Source organism: Bipolaris sorokiniana (assembly GCF_000338995.1).
Source record: "Bipolaris sorokiniana ND90Pr unplaced genomic scaffold COCSAscaffold_4, whole genome shotgun sequence".
NCBI classification, from domain to species: Eukaryota; Fungi; Ascomycota; class Dothideomycetes; order Pleosporales; family Pleosporaceae; genus Bipolaris; species Bipolaris sorokiniana.
Window position 1 is genome coordinate 914,901 of NW_006911898.1, and position 19,553 is coordinate 934,453.

The following is a 19,553-nucleotide window of genomic DNA, read 5'->3' on the forward strand; positions in this document are numbered from 1 at the left end:
TTTACAAAAGCATACGGGCACTTTTACCTATCTGGGAATGCCAAGATGTAAGATGTCTGTTGAAGGTCTTTTTTGTAGGGCAGGTCGACCCGAAAATACGATGTATCATCCAATCAGGTGATCGGTAACCATTTTCGATACCTGGGAGTGGGGACAAGACTACTTATGTATTAATATCATTTTTGCATAGTACAACTAGCAACTTAACAGCGGTGTCTGAGCGGAGTACCATGTTTTGGACGGAAAATAAAATGGGACAACAAAAAGCATCTTGGGAAGCGTCGACCAACGGGAAAGTGTCTCTGGACACGACCGAAGACCAAAAGACTGATTATTCAAAATGGCGATTGAATGACGAACAAGGCCGCCAATCCTGGCGCTATCTCGAGTCTGACGAGGAGGCGGCAAAGTGGCCACAGACGACGGCTGAGAAGCATTTCCTTGGTCTGGATATTGTTAGTAGAAACCGAATCCTGTCTCTCTTGTCCTCACGGTGCGAGCCGTAGTAGGTCTAGATGTCTGTTGCTGATGACCCATACAATCTTCAGGACTTGCCAGACGTACCCAAGGCGCAAACACCATTGCAGGCTGCCCAAGGAGCCGTGTCGTATTTCAGCCAACTACAGATGCCTTCGGGACAGTGGGCGAGCGAGTGCACTGGGCCCCACTTCATCCTGCCTTGCGTAATCCTAGCTGGGTACGTGACGGGCACTCACCTTCCCGCCGGGTATGCTGTCGAGATCCGGCGGTACCTCCTGGCAAGCCAGCGCGTGGCTGACGGAGGCTGGGGGTGGCATGCTGAGGCACACAGCAGTTCAGCCATTGCCACCGCCCTCAACTACGTCGTCCTGCGGCTCCTAGGAGCGAACAGAGACGACCCACGCCTAGTCAAAGCCCGAGAGCTGTTGCACACGTTCGGTGGAGCTACACACGTTCCGGGCATCGGCAAATTTTGGCTCTGCGTCCTCGGGGTCATGAAATGGGAATGCGTTAACCCCTTCTTACCCGAGTTGTGGTAAGTCACGTCCTGTTCTGCGCGGGTCCATGGTCGACTCCTTGTAAATGGATGGAATACATAGTACATAGTACCATCAGAGAGGCAACACCTAGGCTAATCAGCGTTGGCATGTCAGGCTCTCATCCGACTCGGATCCCGCCGCACCGAGTAAATGGTATCTCCACACGCGGACTAACTTCACCTCCATGTCCTACGTGTGGTCCAAGCAGTGGAGTTATGACGGGGATGCCGTCACTGAGCAGCTCAAAGACGAACTCTACACGCAGCCCTACGACACCATCGACTTCGCAGGGCATCGCAGCTCCCTTGCCGCCGTGGATAACAACTATCCCAAATGGTGGCTCGTGAACCTCATGAACTGGGTGACCGTTACCGTCTACCTGCCGTACTTGCGCAAGCCCACCACCGCATATAGCGGCGAGCGCAAGGTCTGGGACCTCATCATGGCCGAAGACAAAAACACCGAGTACATTGGGCTCTCGCCCATCAGCAAGGCCGGGAACCTCATCGCCAGCTACATCGAGGAGGGGCCTCAAGGGAGTTCAGTCCGCGCCCATCGGCGAACCATGACGCAGTACTTCTGGATGACCAAGGACGGCATGGCCTGCAACCTCTCAGACGGCATCCAGGTCTGGGACACGTCGCTAGCAGTGCAGGCCCTCTGCGCGGCGGGTGCGGGCGCTGACCCCAAGTTCCACTCGACGCTCGTCAGGGCCCATGCCTTCCTGGAGGACCACCAGTTGCTGGATGATGTACCGGACCAGGACAAGTGCTACCGCTGGCCTCGCAAGGGCGGGTGGCCGTTTAGCACCAGATACCAGGGCTACATGATTAGCGAGTGCACCGGCGAGGGCCTCCGCTCCGTCATGCAGCTTCAAGAGATGAGCCACTTGGATTTGGCCCAACCGATACCCGAGCAAAGGCTACACGACGCCGTCGACTGTCTGCTCAACTTGCAGAATGATACGGGAGGGTTCGGAGTTTACGAGAAGCGAACGGGTTCGCCCAAGCTCGCGTGGTTGGAGATGGGCGAGTTCGTGGGCAAGACCATGGTCACATACGACTTTGTCGAGTGCACCACGGCCGCAGTATCCGCCCTTTTGTCTTTTAGCAAGCTGTATCCCGACTACCGCGCCGCTGACATCGAGGCGACGACAGTTCAGGGCTTGTCCTTTATCAAAAAGTCGCAAAGGCCCGACGGTGGCTGGCATGGTGCCTGGGGCGTCTCTTTCACCTATGCGGGAATGTTTGCGCTCGAAACCCTAGCCCTCGCGGGAGAGACGTACACGACCAGTGAGGCGTCGCGTCGCGGATGTGACTTCCTCGTCAACAAGCAAAAGGCCGATGGGGGCTGGGGAGAGTCTTACCTGAGCTTGCAGCGCGAAGAGTACGTTCAGCATCAAGAGTCCCAGGTGGTGCAGACGGCCTGGGTCTGCATGGCGCTCATGCACGCTGGATATCCCGAAATGGAGCCTGTAAAACGTGGACTGAAATTGATCATGACTCGGCAGCAGTCCAAAGGGCAATGGTACCAAGAGGCGCTCGAGGGTGGTGTTGGAGATGGGTAAGTACTTACTTCTTACCTTTGCTCTCTTTGCCGACATCGAACAACTAACATGCTCGACAGGGTTATATCTTATTCCAATTATAAGCTTTACTGGCCAATCCGAGCTTTGGCTGAATATGTAAACAGGTTTGGAGATGGGAAGCTGTGAGGAGAATAGGTACGAGTCATAACGTTGATGTCACTTAAAGCCATGTGGGAAGCATGGAAGCATAATGTTGATACCATCTCTGTTGCTCCATCTCGATAACATGCGAAAAGAAATTCCGGAATCCACAAGCGTGCCTACAGGTTGCATCATAGATCAAGTTGACGATGCTCCAAATATAACCCTACTAGGCAACAATCAAAGCGGCCAATGTCTTCTCGGCCACCCCAGCAGCATCCCACGTCCAGTAAGAGTGTTGCATCTTAACCACATCGCTATTTTGACCTGTATTTGAAGCAGCTTTTCTTTCCAAGTCTCTGGCCGCCTGTGCGTCACCATCCCGAAGGTGTAGTTGTTCCCTTGCACGGTACGTAGCCGCTTGGATCTGATCCACCCTCTCCTTGCGAGACGACTCGTATGCCCGTAGTGCTAAAGGCAGCTGCTGTCGGTTCTCAATCAACGAGAGTACTGTGGCAATGGCAGTCGCATCTTCGACCGCTTGGGCAACTCCCTGGCCGAGATACGGACTAATCGGAGTACACATTAGTTACGGTTAAGAATAGGTACAGGTAGAGATGCGGGACAATACTAACAGCATTGCGTGGCACGCATCCCCAAGAAGAATTGTCGAGCCTTTGACCCAAACGGGCGCCGGGGGATATATGAACATCCGAAAGTTGGGCACTTCAGGCGGAGCAAGTGCAACCAGTTTGAGAAGCGTTGGATCCCATCCCTGGTAGTCCGTCAGCACGTTTTGCTTGTCCGTTACCGACGTCCACGATTCCTCTGCATCCCCATTGTCTGGATGGATGAGGACGACATTGAGCAGCCGGTGGTTTTGCACTGGATAGGCGACCACGTGGCGGGAAGGTCCGTCCCATCTGGTGGCCCAGGACCGTTGTACTAGCTCCTGCAACCTTGGGTCGGATTCCAGCAAGTCCCGCGAGAGGGTGAATCTATAAGCGGCCTCGCCTGTAGGCAGCGGTACAACTGCTTCAGGTGGACAAACCTTGGCCTTCAAGGTGGATTTCACGCCGTCCGCTGCGATGATCAAGTCACCCGCCACGCGTTGTCCATCAGAGAGAAAAGCGACAGTGGCTTCGATATCAACATCCACCACTCTCGCTCCTAGTCGAATTTCAACGTTGCTGAGCTCTTGAGCACGCGCAAGAAGTGCCAGTTGCATGTCTCCATGGTGGACAGCGTTCTGCTTCCCCACCGGGTTCGCTGCGGTTCGAGTGATTAATTCCCCAGTGTCCCACTTGGTGATCTCGATGCCGTCCAGGGGGACACATGCAGTGTCATTCGCCTGGAGCACCCCTTCAGCTATTTCACAGCTTTATCAGCCTTTGAAGCAGGCTTTAGTTTATCAACATGGGGCTATCCACCTACATTCATACCAATGCCGCGTGGTTGGTGGTAATGCCACCCCCGCACCAACGTGAGATAGCTGGGCTTTGGTTAACACACAAAACAGCCAAAGTAAGTACTTCAGTAAAACAACAGCCGCCTACCTCAGGGGTGGACTCAAACACCATCACGGAATGCCCGCGGTTCCCAAGTGCGACCGCTGCCGAGAGCCCTCCGATGCCTTTGATCCGAATATTTAGATGTTGACCTCGTTACTTCACTAACCATAGGTTCAGCCCGCTTACCTGCTCTGTATTGAATTTTGTTAGTCAGTCCGTTATGGTAGAGAATCAGAAAATAAGCAGAAGGGCTCTTCCTACCCGACAATAACTACGTGAAGCGGGACTCGGCAAATCGGCTTTGTAGTAGACATGACTCTTAACGCCTGACAAAGAGATGATCAGATGGGTACCCTCGTAAGTACACAATAAGAACGACTGAAGTCGGTCGCATGTATGGCCGAAAAATGATAAGATATATCGATAAAATTCATACATCTCTTCTTTACGCAGGGTTCAAACATCCATGTTGTGAATGGGCTGCCAATATGCAACAAGTGTCGTGTCGAGTTAACGAGTGGACTTAACTCGCCTATAACTGCCCCAGACACTCCTCATCAGCAAAAGTGGAATAGACTCTCAACAACTATCACCTGAGCGTGCGATGATGATGCTTTAGTTTTTCCATGTGCCAGAGGGAGTTTCTTATTGATTTTAATAAAAGGTCTACTCTTAAAGGGTCTCAAAGTATATAGTCGTGGTTTTGACTAGGCATGCCATCCTCATAAAGAAGTGGGTCACGGTGTTTACTGGATTACCTACCCGTCAATCGAATACACAGCGGACCATATCATGGGAGACTTCGAGAAAAGTCATGACTTTAAGGTAGTCATAGTTGGAGGGTCCGTTGCAGGCCTGGTCCTTGCCCATAGCTTGCACAAGGCCGGGATCGACTACATCGTTCTTGAAGGTCGCGATCACATCGACCCACAAGTTGGCGCTTCCATCGGCCTTTTCTCAAACGGCTCCCGGATCCTCGACCAGCTGGGCGTCTTCAAAAGCATCCTCGAGTGTACGGAGCCGCTGAAATGGTACGACATGCTCACTGGGCAGGGAGATCTAGTACGACGTGATGATTCCTTGCAGTTGATCGAAGCACGGTACGTCATAGGGGCTGCGCAAACACTATTTAAGCATTGTTGAGCTGATTCACATCATAGTACGGGCTATCCGGTGACGTTTCTCGAACGGCGGCAGGTCCTCCAGAAGCTCCATCAACTCGCTCCGGAGCAGAGCAAGATTCTCACTAGCAAAAAGGTCATCTCTGTTCGCACTCTACCGGATGGTGTTGAGGTTCACTGTGGAGATGGTTCCATATTCACTGGAGATATAGTGGCAGGAGCCGACGGTGTACACAGTCAAATCCGCCGTGAGATGTGGCGCCATGCCAAAAGCGACGGTGCCCTTAAACACCTCAAGAATGATGAAAAAGGTAAGCTACTGATACCACGTACGCAATCAGAGGAATACATCAACTGACAACAAGTCTATAGCCATGTTCGCCGATTATAGGTGTCTTTATGGCATGTCTTCTCCTGTGCCAGGCTTGCGGGAGACGAGCATTTACCGTACTTTCAACAAGAACTGGTCCTTTCTCGTGGTTGTCGGGAAAGACGAGCGCTGCTTCTGGTTTGTATTCGAGAAACTAAGTAGAACATATAGGCTGCCAAATCTGCCGAGATACACAGAATCTGATCAAGCCGAGTTCGTGAAGCCATTTATGAAACGCCATGTCTCCCAGGGCGTTACTTTTGAAGCTCTCTGGCATCGAAAGACAGCAGCCACTTTAGCGGCATTGGAGGAGGCCCAATATCAACATTGGACGTACGGGCGGTTCGTCTGCCTGGGCGATTCCATACACAAAATGACACCGAACATGTGAGACACCCTGAATCATCCCCTGTTTAATTACCAAATACAATCATTGACATGAGAGACAAATAGTGGCCAGGGTGGTAATTGGGCCATTGAGAGCGCCACCGCTCTAACCAACAAGCTGTACGCAATGATGAGGACAACACAAAGACCATCGTTCGTGGAGGTCTGCGACACGCTGAGCGACTACGAGCAAAGCCGGCAAGTTCGCACCAAAGAGGTGTGCACAATGGCCGGATTTGCCACTCGTCTGGAAGCATTTGACAAGTTTTGGCACAAACTAATGGCTTTGTATGTTGTACCGCGGGCAGGCGACATGCTCGTAGATGTTCATTGCCAGTCGGTCGCGGGAGCACACATGTTAGATTTCCTCCCACCACCGGAGCTATCGCTGAGACAGGACACCATCTTCCAGGCAGTAGAGTTTGACCGACGAGGGCTTCATGTTGCATGGCGAGTCCTTGGTGCCACCCCACTCCTGGCTTTCTGTTTTGCCGCTCGTCATACATTGGAGCCTACAGGATCTGTCCTGGTTGCCAATCAAGACGCCAAGGCAGTGCAAGTAGCTATGCTGTCGCATCTGGGCGACTTCTTCCCGCTCCAAGTCATCGCTCTGATAGAGAGTGCCCGGCGAGGTAATAGTATGGGGATTGCCGCTCTTTGGCCCCTATTTGTACTCGCAGGGTACTGGGGAAGCACAGCATACGCCCTTCCGGTGTACTTCTTCCTCCAGTACATTTTATCCCCGCCGAGTCGGTACACTGCCGCTGACAACCGCCTCGTACCCACAAATTACGCCAGATCTGCTGTTGCGGCGACAGTAATGGGCTACTTTCTCCTCGTAGCCTATGGCGCGGCATCCCAGCAGAAGTATGCTGTGTATGCCCACTGGTATTTACTACCTACCTTCATGGCTGTCCTCCACCCTCTGTTCGCCTCGTTTCTCACCAACACTACCTTCACAGACCGGGTTCAAAATCCTCGTGCTGATATGAAGTATCTGCTTGTATCGTATACCATGAGTGGCATCTTTACTGCCATAACGCATGTCTACTCCTGGGCCCTGTCACCGTGGGGTCTAACCAACATTCTGTCCATTTTAACTCGGCTACGGCAAGGAACCCTGCTTCTGGAAGAGATCGGGCCAGAGAAATCCATTCAACGTCATCATGTACTTATGCTAGGGAGCGGGCTTTTCTGGACCCTTCTCCATTTATGGGACCTGAAAAGCACTGGACGACTTAAGGCAGGTTGGTTAAAGGTTGTTGGGGCACTCGTCAGTATGCTTGTGATGTTCGGACCTGGCACCGCGTTGGTCTTGGGATGGGCATGGAGAGAAGCAGTGTTGGCTCGAAAGACTGCGCCTCATTAAAGAGTTCAATGACGAGAGGTTGGAGGGAGTAATCGATGCTGGCGCATAGATAGTATGAAAGCAAGGTAGAACATCAGGTACTTGAACAAAGATAGAGGAAATTCACGACATTCTTTCTCCGCGGCCGCTTGTTGGGTTTATATGCTGTGCAACCCCCCAACCCCCACCCTCACCCCCGGGGCATCAAAACGCACTATGAGCAATCAAGCGTGGAGACGTAAAGGGCATGTAGTAATTGTCGTATTCTATCCAGTCGCAGGTGTCGCATTAGTCACGAGAAACCCAGATAAGATGGCTGCTGCCGACTGTTCCTGTCAGGTCCTTTCAGTCCGATTTGATCACTGGTCTTTTTCCTTGGGGGAGCCTTCGTCGTCTTCCTTTTTATATCCCATCAAGGCTATTCTATTCACTTCAAGCGAATGGCTGCAAGTGTGTCCATGGAAGCATCTCGCCCAAATTGAGCAGGTAGCTGCATTAGTCTGTCTGTTCAAAACCCATCGTCTTGGTATCATGAAGGTCTACTATGGAGACAGCGACAGGACAGTACGGTAATGATATTGAAATAAATATACTCGCAGGATAGAAGGATGGAAATTAAGTGACTGCATCATGTCCAATGATGTATTTCAATGGACTAATATGTTGTTTGGGTTTACTTTTTACTATGCAAGAACTAAGCAGTGTTTAAATTATTTATCAAACTTGATTTTTATTGGTGAGGGTCGACCTAGCATGTCTAGGTAGGTGTTTTGTCGGTTTCAGACTGTCCTATCCCATTCCTACTGCACTAGAATCTCCTTGACTTCCCCGAAAGCCTTGAGGATCTGATCCTTCGCTCCGGCCTCAGTCCACGCCTTCTTAGTGTCCTCGCCCAAGACGCCGTCGTTGATGGCGGCGAAGACGTCGGTACCTGGGGCGAAGGCGAGCTGGACCTTGGTCGGGGCGACCTTCATCTTCATGACAAGCTCCAGGCTCTCGCTGAGATGCTTATTGGCGCGCTCCCCGCCATGTGAGCCGTAGCTGATGACGGCCACAGGCTTCCCTGGCCACTCGTTGTACAGGTAGTCGATGGCGTTCTTGGTGGCCCCTGACATACTACCATTGTACTCGGGGATGACGAAGATATAGCCCTGGAAGGAAGCGATGGCTTCGCTCCATTTCTTGGAGTGATCCTTGGTGAACTGCTTCATGGCTGGGACCATTGCGGGCATGACGGGCTCGTCAAAGATTGGCAGGTTGAAGTCGGCGATGGACAAAGGTTCGACCTCTAGCTTATCTTCCGGGCGTGACTTGATCACCTCATGAACCCATCCTGCAACGTCGGTTCCTACACGAGGGGTGCGTGTGCTGCCGGTGATGAGAGCGATTTTGGACATGGTTACTGATTTTGAAATGACTCTAAACACGAGAGACTGGCAAATGAAAAGGTGTTGGGAATTGCTCTTGCCACTAGCTAAGGACTATCAGAATAGACAAGAAAACAGACTTAAATACCTCTTACCCTCGAGCGAGGTGGGGAGGCGGGGATCTATCCGCCCCTAGATTAGACGCACGCGAGATTGTAAAGGCAACGGACGAGTAAATGGAGTACCGGGTAGATGGCAGACACCCTGGACGGGTGTTATACAATCCCTGTTGGGTGTGTAGACGAAGGATTGCACTAATCCTATCTGATCGCCCCTTGCGTTGATAACAAATCCTCCCTTGCGCTTATGACAAATCCCCCCATTGGGTCGACAACAAAAATATCTTCGTTCGATAGGTAATGCGTCTCGAGTTGCCCCACTATGTTGAAGAGAAACGTTTTGAGAACGACCCCGGCTATTGTTGCTACGAATCGGCTATTTTGCCAATTCACTGGAAATGGATGTTGAGTCTGCCTAGTGCAAGACACTCGTCTCCCGCGTGAACCCAGCAACAATAACTCATCTCCATAGTACACAAAGGTGCCAACCCTATCACCTTGGCAAGTTTCTAGTATTAATCACGGAAACTTTCCGAAACCGCTACTTGGCTATTATCTGCGAGCTTCACGAAAGTGTCCCCTGGGGTGTAGCTAAGTAAAACAAGACGTCTCTGGGACGGAATGCTGAGTGACCTGGCTTTACCAAATCCATATTGATCATTGAACAATGTTAGACATTTCTCTCATCAAATCGCTCCAGCACCCTGGCGCCCGGCTTGCCATCAATTTCATCCTCACTATTGCTGCCATCACCTTGATTCGAAGGATTGGGAGCAGATGCTTGGCAAAGTATCGCCTGCGGGCACTCCCGTTGGTTAATGGGCATGGCCTATTCGAGTCTGACAAAAGATCGAAAGAAAACTTTTTTTTCAACGCCCAGAGCTTGTTGGACGATGGATACGCAAAGGTGAGTTACCCGAATTTACCAGGGTATCAATTGTAAATGGAAGGATTAGCTAAGCTGATTCTTTGGGTTCTATAGTCCCCCAGAGCCTTTCGGGTACAGACAGACAACTCGCAGGTGGTGGTGTTGGCACCTGAATGTGTAAGCGAGATTCGGAATGACAATCGCTTCAACTTCACTCAACTTCTAGCAGATGTAAGTTCCTATTCAATGGACACAAAGGTGATGCGATGAAGTGACGATGGAAGTGATTAGGACTTTCTAGGACATATTCCTGCCTTTACCAACTTTAGTCCGCACAATGGCCTGAACGATATGGCAAAAGAGGTCTTGACAAAAAAACTTAATCCATCTCTTGGTAAGCTACACTCAATGCGCATAAATGGGCTTAGGACTGATTGGTGCGTATCTGGGAAGGCCTTGTCACCAAAGATGTTTCAACCGAGGCAACACTAGCGTTCCGCGACCATTGGACTGATGATACAGGTATGTGTGCATGGGCCCAGAGATTTAAAAATCACGCTTCCATTCTGACCGAATAAAGAATGGCATTCAATCAATATGAAGGGAACTATCCTCGAAATTGTAGCACAGTTATCCTCGCGTGTCTTCCTCGGGCCAGAGCTCTGTCGAAACCCTGCCTGGCTACGAATCACAGTCGACTACACCACCAACTTGTTTTTCGGAGTTGAGGCGCTCAAGAAATGGCATAGCTTTCTCCGCCCTATCGTGTGGCGCTTCGTTCCAGAGGTTCGAAAGGTGCGCCAACAGATCGAAGAGGCGATACGCCTAATCCAGCCCGTCGTGGATAAGAGGACTGCAGAGTCTGGTTCTTCAGCCGCCTCCTTGAACAAAGTAAAATATACGGACGCTGTTCAATGGGCTAACGAACTGGCCGGTGGTAGGCCTTATCATCCGGCATTACTTCAGCTGGGGTTCTCACTGGCAGCGATTCATACGACTACCGACCAACTTTGCCAGACTCTTTATGACTTGTGTGCGTACCCAGAGTACATAGAACCTCTCCGAAAAGAGTTGGTTACTGTTCTGAAGGAGAGCGGCATGACCAAAGCTGGGCTGTACAAACTAAAGCTTATGGACAGTTTCATGAAAGAAAGCCAGCGGTTGAAGCCGGGAGCCTCGCGTCAGTACCTCCCCCTTTCTGCCCTTTGATGTGAATCTCATTTTCAATTCTAGTCTTGATGCGCCGTTTAGTAATGGAGGATGTTACTCTTTCCAACGGCGTCTTTCTACCCCGAGGGATACAAATTGGCTTCCCACTGCGCTCGCATTTCGACCCGAAAGCCTATCCCGAGCCCGATGCGTTCGACGGGTACCGCTTTGTAAAGATGGCAGGTGATCCAGAGAAAGAAATGTTACGGCACTTCGTCTCAACAAGTCCCGAGCATTTGGCCTTTGGTTTCGGGAAACACTCTTGTCCAGGGCGCTTCTTTGCAGCGATTGAAGTAAAGATTGCGCTCTGTCACATCTTACTTAAGTACGATTTTAAGCTGGCAGAGGGGACTACACCCACTGTTATGAAAATGGGCTGGGCCTTAATTGCAGACCCGATGGCTCAGTTTATAATTAAGCGACGCGAGAGTATCGACGAAAGTATTCTGATTACCTAATGAGGACATACTACATAGTTTTAGACTGAGATTAGCTAGTAGAATAGAAATGTTTCCACTCGCTATGTTTAAACTTCCTAGAAACATAAATAGGGAAAGTTTGAGATTCTAATACAAATATACTAGTAAGAGATATATCTGTTAGAATAAGAAGAGTAGTACTTATTGTATAGCTAGATTAGAGGTAGAGTTGTCTACTTATCTAGCGATAGAACTAGAGGTAGCGAATCCATAGGTTCTCAGGTGAAAAGAAATAATGCTAGGGGAGAGAGATTAAAGAATTAGATGAATCTAATCTATTCTTAATGTCTGTACTAATAATCTCCTCTATATAATCCGCTCTTAGTTCTATCAACTATAGTACTAAGATAAAATTTCCTCTAGCTAACCGAAATCGGTCTATTACCAAAGGTTAGCGGCTATACTTCTACTACATAGATAGGCTCTAATCTTATAAACAGCTATCGTCTTAATACGCTGTATAAGAAAATAATACGCTTATATATTAGAATAGTAACTCTAAGAGAGGAGGTAATATTATAAGCAATAATGAAGATTCTCTGTTTAATATATAGTAAGATAGCAAAAGTTCTATAGTTATCTACATTAAAAGGTAATAATTATCGCGAGCCTAGGTCACGTAGTATACTATCCTGCTAAAGATAACTATCTAAGAGATAGGAGAACGTCTTAGAATAGTAGCTATCCCTAATATTATAGATATACTAGAGAAGATTAGAAAATCTAATATATTAAACTAGAATTAATAAGAATATTAAGATAGAAAGATTCCATTGCTACTCTCATCATAGTTAACTTAAATTTTACTTTCTTTCTAGTTAGTTAACTTTATAAAGTTAAAACTTATTAGTCTATTTAATAATGATAAGAAATTATTAAACCTATTATTATCTATTGTATAAGTATACTACTCTACTATAAAAGACCTAAGCTACTTAGCTAATCTCTAATAAGTTCGATTTATTAATTAATAAGATCGCTATACTCTAGCAATCTATACTATTATACTACTAGTATATCACGAGTGTATTAGTATTATAAGAGATAAATAACGATTACGTGTAAACAACGTAATCTATTACTACTAGCTAGTATAAATACTAGTAATAGAAATACTAGATGGAAAGTAGAGCGGATTGCATAGAGCAGACTACTAGTGAAGAATATAAGAGCAAATCAGATTAATCTAATTCTTTAGTCTCTCTCACTTAGTATTATTTCTTTCTTTTTACCCTAGAACCTATTAATTCGCTATCTCTTAGTCTATCGCTAGACAAGTAGACGACTGTACCTCTAAGCTAGCTATAGAATAAGTAGTACTCTTCTTATTTTAACAGGTTATAAGCCTAGATTACACGTTTAATTAAAGGTTCTAGTAAAATCTACTATAAAAGGTTTAACATTCACGTAAGAACTAGTACTATTTAAGCTAGATTCTAAGTAAGAGCTAGGGTAATAATAAAAGTTAGAAGATAACTACGGATAAAGAAGCTAAAAAACTCTGGATACTAGTAAAAACCGTATTAGTTAAGAGTATCCGAGCCTCTCACGAAGCTTAATACTATAGTTAAGGGTTTATCTAAAGCTAGATTAGCTAAGTATAATATATTAATCTATATTAATTAGTAGCTATAGTTTTTTATAGAAAGAATAGTAACTATAAGATTATTAATATATATACAAGCTTATCAGCTAATCTAATAGATTAAAATAGCTAATAGTATATTTAAAGTACTAAGGCTTGAAGAGAGATTGAATTTTAATATATAGGCACTGCGAAATTGATCTATTCTTATACAGTAAGATTGTGCTAATATAATAGTTATAGATCTATCTAATCTTATATTAAATTAATATCTAGATACGTTTAATATATTAAAAGAAAAGAAATCGAAGGTGCTAGCTATAATTACATTTAGTCTTAAAGATAGACTACTACTTAAGATAAAAGAGTATAGTAGTCTAATAGAACTATAAAATAATCTTAAAACTCTATAATTTTAGAAAGAATGAAGATCTAATTTCTTTATCTATAAAGATCTAATTAATAGAATACTTATAAGCTTTAAATATAACGTTGAATTTGTCTTTAAAAGTTATTAAGGCTTACTCTAACCTTAAAAGCTTATAAAATTAAACTGCCCGATTAATTCATTACTACGCTAATACTTAATAGTTTAAGTTTAGAATTTGATTATCTTATTACTACGATTACTTAGGACTCTAAATTAGATAACGTATTTTATAAGCGAGCGGGCTATATAAGCGAGTGGGTTATCTTACTAACTTTACGCACCTATCTAACTCTAATTAACTATAGCTCTATTAAATTAAGCTCACAACGTCTCTTATAAATCTGATATATAGCTAGTAATCCTAGCTATTAATTAAGATTAAATTAAGTCTTAAAGAGATCTAGTAAGAGTCTATAAAGTCTCTTAAATAACACTCTAGCGTTGACACGCTAGTATACTAACCTAACATGATTGCTAGTCTAACTTAAAGAATCTTATAAAGCTAGAAGAGGAGGTGATAGTTAATTATATACTTAATCTAGATCTACGTAGATTTTCGTCTACCTACGTAGCTGTGCGTGATATAGCTAATAGACTACTAGCTGCGCGTGGCGCTAACTAGGTTAGTGTCTACTAGCCGCGTAACTTTATTAAGCGTATAGATAGTTTTACGACGCGTTTTAATTAAACGTATAATAGATAGAGGGCTCTATATAAAGATCTAGTTCTAATTAAGAGCTAGTTTAAGCTCGTAGAGTAGATAAAGGCTAAGTACGATATCTGTGATAAAGACGTCTATAACTTTAATATAGCTAGCTTTATAATAGGTAGAATTACGACTTAGCTAGTTATAATAGCATTAGAGAGAAGGTGCCGGCTAAAGGTAGTTAAGCTAAGTAATTATAAGTAGGTAACGCTAATCGCAGTAATTAACGCAGCTAGCTAGTCTATCCTACTATTTCTAATCCTTACTAGTAAGTATTACCTATCTGCCTAGTATAAAGAGGCAGAGATCCTACGCGACTAGGCCATCGCAGTTAGTAATACTAGCTAAACAACTAATAAGCTAGAAGTTAAGTAGTTAAAGCACTTAATTAAGTATATAAATAGTAAGGTTATTAGAGCACGTTAGCTACTTATTCTTAACGGCTATAAGAGCTACCAGTCACTTAAGTTCTAAGAGCTCTACAAGAAGAACAACATATATACGCTCTATATACCGCCTCACTCATCTTATCTACTCTAGCCTCTTAATATTAGCTACTTCTTACTATTAAAGCGCGCGTACAGCTGCGAGGTAGAGAGCCTAATCTAGCATTATATTAACTACATTACTAAGCTTAAGTTTCTACTAGCGTTTAAGATAGCGTTTAATCAAGCCTTCACGCTAGCTAATATCTACTCTACCTTCCATAGTATAGGCCTTATTCCTCTCTAGCTAGATACTATTCTATTAAGGCTTAATATAAAGCTCCGTACGTCTACTCTACTAGCTATTCTAAAGGTTCTCTAGTAGGCTTATACGCCTAGTAACACACACGAGCTTAAAGCTTAATCTACGTTAATACATAATTACGTTTAGCAGCATTAAGGCTTATTACTAACTTTCATTATTATAGTAATTAATTAGCTTAAGAAGAGGGCTAAGATAATAATACTCTCGGCTAAGCTTATACGCAATTAGATAGCTAGCTTTAAGAAGGCGAATAAAGCCGTAATAAAACGTAGACAGCGTAAGAAGAAGTAGATATAGAAGTAAAAGGTGCTAATAAAGAGAGCTAGAGGAGATCTACTTGCTCAGCGTGAGGCTAATTAGTATATTACTTATAAAAAGTGTTAAGAAGGAGAGTAATTAGGTATTAACCACTAGGCTCTAGCGTAGTATAGTAGGTATAGAGAGACTAGCTATAATTCGCGTATATGTGAGAAAGATACTTTAGATAGTATTTAATTCACTATCTTAATATACATAAATTTTATTTAGTTATAGTAAAACTATACACGTAAAGAGGTGCGCAAAGTTAGTAGGGTAGCATACTCGCTTATATAGCCCGCTCGCTTATAAAACACGTTAAAGAAATTAATCTTAATATAATATACAGCTAAATTATTAGCAAATCTAGACGACTTAGATCTATTAAGAATAGCTTTAGCAGCTTAAATAGCTCGATCTAAAGAATTTATATTGAATCTTATTAATTTAATCTATTCTATTAATCTAATTATAGATTTGGGTAATCTTATTAATCTTATTAATCAAAATATAGAAAAATGACTTTGATAACTTAAAATTCTAAGAGAAGCTTAAAGCACTATAGCTACTATAGAAGAAATAGGTATCTAGTTAAATAATATTATGTAGTAAAAAGATCTATCTAAGCGTACTAACTAAAGCTTACTTAGACTAGAAGAAGCTCTATCTACGATTGTATTAGTAGACGAATATATTACTAATATTAATACTAATAGATCTATCTAACCTGCTCAGTCTATTATAGTAGGGTAATAAAAGAAAGTCTAAATTCAAAAAGTTAGTATTTTCAAACGTTTATAACTTAATAACTAGAAAAGCTATCCTAAGAACGGTGAATGCATTTTAAAGCCAAGATGTTCTAGTTTAGTTTAGAGTAGTAACGTGACTGTAAGTGTACCTTTTAATTAGCTATAATAATTCAACAATCTCGTGCTTTAGAAATCTATTAATATTTTTCTTTTTTTCGCGCTTAAATATTTTACTTTTTTAGATTTTTAATATATATATATCACTTTAAATACGATCTATATTAGATAGAGATATAATATATCTATATTTACTATAATAAAACATATAACTAAAAGTAAGTTATAAGGTTTAAAAGAAGATAAAAGAAAATATATTAAAGCTGGTACTTATTATACCACCCCTTAGCTTCTGCTATAGCTCTATAACGACTTAATATAGATAAAATATAGTTATCTTTATTCTTTTACCAAATAGCCTACTATTCTTCTTTTATTATAGTAATCAAAGTATTAATACTTTTACGATTAATCCTAACGCCTAACGAGGTAGTAGGCATTTTATTTAGCCTATTTTTAGGTAAACTTTAAACGTTCTCAATAAGATTTAAATCTAGACTATAGGCTTAATAGGCTGCAACTTTAGTTTAGTTTCGTTTAAACTAGCTTTTAACCTTTTTAAAAATATATTTAGTAGTGTTATCCTATTAAAAAATTAATCCTAAATAAAAATTAGTTAGTTAGATATATACCTATATAATAAGCTATCAATTATATTTAAGTAAAAAAAATTATAAGAAAAGTTTTATTAAAAAAAAGAAAAAATGCTTTTCCGTTTTTAATCACTAGTTCAATAGAAGGTATTAGGTCTTTCTAGATATAGTAGTAACTAGAGTAAGAAGTATTAGATATAAGCGTTTTTATAATAACTATATTTCATCTTCTAACTATCCACATCGCTAGCTAAATTTAATAATTATATTCTAAGCTATTTTAAATAATAAAATTAAAAACTATATTTAAATATATAATTGAACTAGTAAAATATAAGAAAAATTTAAAAGAATAATAAGAAACTAAAATAACTTACTTGTATTTCTAGTAGAAAATATATTTCTAATAAGCTGTTGATTTCCTCATTTTCTAAAGAATTCTAAATAAGATCCGTGACCCCGTTATATTCTATACTTATTAGAATAGATAGTCTAAGTATAATCTTGATTAATAACCTAAGTTAAGCTCTCCCTACCCTATACTAATCTCTTTTAGGCTTTTTGAGCGTTTAAGATAAGTTTTTTATTAATTTAGTTAACGTCTAACCTTTAGCCTTAAAAACCCGTTATAGCGTTATAGTTAAGACATTTAGATTATTTTCTTTTAACAATCTAGAATTAAATTTCTTAGGGCTTCTAGTTATGTCTCTATTAATAACTCTTTTAGCGCTTATAGAAATTTATAAAATTCTTTCTCTCTTAGCTTATTCTTAGTAGATATATATTTTTTTTTCTTTTTAATCTGTAGAAAAGCGTCGTAGATAGATTATAGTATGTTTTAGAAATAATTTATAATAGATTGGATTAGGATTGTAGCTTACAGAAAACAGTAAATTTCCACTTTCAAGGTAGAAAATTTCTAAATCTATAGTAGAGAAATACAAGAAAAAAGGTATAATGTAGAAAGATATTAATTTATATTATAATATTACTAATAAATCAGTAACATATAGCTTACGTAATCAACCTGTTAAATTAGAAACATTTAGCTGTTAAAAGATATATTTTAGCTATATCTAACTATGTGATATATGTATAACGCTTATCTAATCTAGGATACTATATATAGAAGCTATAGTATAATATCTATTAAATATATAGAAATTAGTATTTTTAGTACTTAGTTTTTTTCTTTTATAGTTATAGGTTATTTTAGCTAGTAACATAGCTCACTTATAGTTACGTACCTACCCGAAACTAAACTAGGACATCTTGGCTTTTAATGCATGAACCCGTATTAGGATAACTTTTCCAGTCATTACGCTATCAACGTTTGAAAATAATAGCTTTTTGAATTTGATGTTTTTTTATCACCCCACCATAGTTATAACTTTAATCTATAGTTAAAAACTAAGTAATACCTCTTTTTATATTGAAGTGGTAATGTATATTCGTTTAAAGCTCTTTAACTAATATTATTACTACTTTAATATATATATAGAGATTAAACTACCTTATTCTAGTCTAGTCTAATTACTATAGATTAATTAAATTTGATCAGTTTAGACTGAAAACTGGTAGTAAGTAATAATAAGAGTGTAGTTTATTATTTTTAGATAAATATTCTAAGAAATAATTTAGTCTACTATAATACTATTAACCAAGATTGAATGTAAACCTAAATGAAGGATGAACTAAGTATATAATATCTTACTAGGTAAAAGTAAGAAGAAATGTGAAAGAGTATATTAACAATTGAATTCAATTGCTATAATTTACTTTTACTATTTTATCATTTTTACTTAGCTGTAGGCTATATTAAAGAGATACTAACATTAGTTTAAAGTTATAGAAATTTAGACGAATTAGGAATATTTTAAGAATGTTTTCTTACTAAATATTAATATATTAATCCAATATAGTAATTTCAACATAAATCTTTTAGATATGTTACTAAGTTGTTTCCTTTTTTAATCTATTATATATGATAGATCGAAAAATATATGTTAAATCTACTAGATTTTTTTACTACATACTAGTAAATCAACCATAGATATAGATAAATTAAAAGAATGAGATTAAAATTCTAGCTAAGATAGTAAGACTACTAGTTACTAGCTTCTAATAGTTTATATTCAGTCTTATAAAGTAGTATCAGTTATAGAATAATTTATAGATTGAAACATCCTTCTAGTTACTAAATAAAGATTAGAGTAAATATATAAGTATTTAAGAAAACCTCTTTATAAATCTTACTTGAAATAATCTAGTACTAGGCTATAGCTATCGCTGATAGGAACCTAATATATTTAAGCATTGTAGTAATAGAGAACGTTTCTTAATAGTTAACGCTAGATTTCTTTTAATTATTATAGATACTTTAAATAAATTGTAGATATAATTCTAATATGATAAGAATTCTAATGTTAGTACCTTATAACCTTTAATAACTAGATAGCTAGTAGGCCTTACTATTAACGTCTCAGTATTATTCTACTATAGTTAATCTAGCTCTCCTTATATTACGAATAGATATTTACTCTTATTAGAGTATTTTAGAACTTAATTAATATTTTTTAGATTATAAAAATTCTTAGTTGTAAATAAGATCGTATTTATAACATTATCTACTATTAAAACTCAATTCAATAGATTCAATGGGGATATTCTAGCTGTATTCTTAATTAGAATAAACATTTTCTTTTGAACTATTGTCTATAATTAACTAAAATAACTAATACCTTAATAATTATAATTAAAATAAGAAGAGTGCTACTTATTCTATAGCTAGCTTGAAGATAGAGTTGGCTACTTAACTAGCGATAGACTTGCAGGTAGCGAATTAATAGGTTCTAGATA

The 19,553-nt window shown here is 41.2% G+C and overlaps 5 protein-coding genes across 5 annotated transcripts; 3 read left to right on the forward strand and 2 right to left on the reverse strand.

The window, feature by feature from the left end:
- Window positions 1–251: 251 nt before the first annotated feature.
- Window positions 252–2,923, forward strand: COCSADRAFT_179689 (uncharacterized protein; the record flags this gene model as incomplete). Its single annotated transcript, XM_007699698.1, has 4 exons — window positions 252–455; window positions 549–1,015; window positions 1,134–2,582; window positions 2,646–2,923. The coding sequence occupies 4 exons, from the start codon at window positions 252–254 to the stop codon at window positions 2,731–2,733; spliced, it is 2,208 nt and encodes a 735-aa protein (XP_007697888.1). The 3' UTR covers window positions 2,734–2,923.
- Window positions 2,912–4,590, reverse strand: COCSADRAFT_197865 (uncharacterized protein). Its single transcript, XM_007699699.1, has 5 exons — window positions 4,461–4,590; window positions 4,245–4,326; window positions 4,123–4,180; window positions 3,324–4,056; window positions 2,912–3,257 (listed from the first exon to the last, which is right to left on the reverse strand). Exons 1-5 carry the CDS (start codon window positions 4,511–4,513, stop codon window positions 2,918–2,920), a joined length of 1,266 nt encoding a protein of 421 aa, XP_007697889.1. The 5' UTR covers window positions 4,514–4,590; the 3' UTR covers window positions 2,912–2,917.
- Window positions 4,591–4,991: 401 nt separating this feature from the next.
- Window positions 4,992–6,459, forward strand: COCSADRAFT_83968 (uncharacterized protein; the record flags this gene model as incomplete). The annotated part of the gene is made up of 4 exons (XM_007699700.1): window positions 4,992–5,299; window positions 5,360–5,631; window positions 5,693–6,077; window positions 6,144–6,459. Coding segments are annotated over 4 exons (1,281 nt in total), but the record flags the coding sequence as incomplete, so codon positions are not given.
- Window positions 6,460–8,017: 1,558 nt separating this feature from the next.
- COCSADRAFT_112772 (uncharacterized protein) lies at window positions 8,018–8,989 on the reverse strand. Its single transcript, XM_007699701.1, has 2 exons — window positions 8,948–8,989; window positions 8,018–8,899 (listed from the first exon to the last, which is right to left on the reverse strand). Exon 2 carries the CDS (start codon window positions 8,820–8,822, stop codon window positions 8,226–8,228), a length of 597 nt encoding a protein of 198 aa, XP_007697891.1. The 5' UTR covers window positions 8,823–8,899; window positions 8,948–8,989; the 3' UTR covers window positions 8,018–8,225.
- A 589-nt stretch (window positions 8,990–9,578) lies between these two features.
- COCSADRAFT_197868 (uncharacterized protein) lies at window positions 9,579–12,834 on the forward strand (the record flags this gene model as incomplete). Its single annotated transcript, XM_007699702.1, has 7 exons — window positions 9,579–9,818; window positions 9,894–10,010; window positions 10,071–10,173; window positions 10,233–10,301; window positions 10,360–10,959; window positions 11,013–11,417; window positions 12,818–12,834. The coding sequence occupies 7 exons, from the start codon at window positions 9,579–9,581 to the stop codon at window positions 12,832–12,834; spliced, it is 1,551 nt and encodes a 516-aa protein (XP_007697892.1).
- Between the last annotated feature and the right edge of the window lie 6,719 nt (window positions 12,835–19,553).

Excerpts from the sequence above, each read along its gene's own strand:
- COCSADRAFT_197865 (XM_007699699.1), bottom strand. The coding sequence starts at position 4,513 with ATGTCTACTACAAAGCCGATTTGCCGAGTCCCGCTTCACGTAGTTATT. Across the intron at positions 4,327-4,460 it reads CTTCACGTAGTTATTGTCGG|CAAAGGCATCGGAGGGCTCT; the intron begins GTAGGAAGAGCC and ends AAATATTCGGAT. Across the intron at positions 4,181-4,244 it reads TGTTTGAGTCCACCCCTGAG|CTATCTCACGTTGGTGCGGG; the intron begins GTAGGCGGCTGT and ends ACCAAAGCCCAG.
- COCSADRAFT_112772 (XM_007699701.1), bottom strand. The coding sequence starts at position 8,822 with ATGTCCAAAATCGCTCTCATCACCGGCAGCACACGCACCCCTCGTGTA.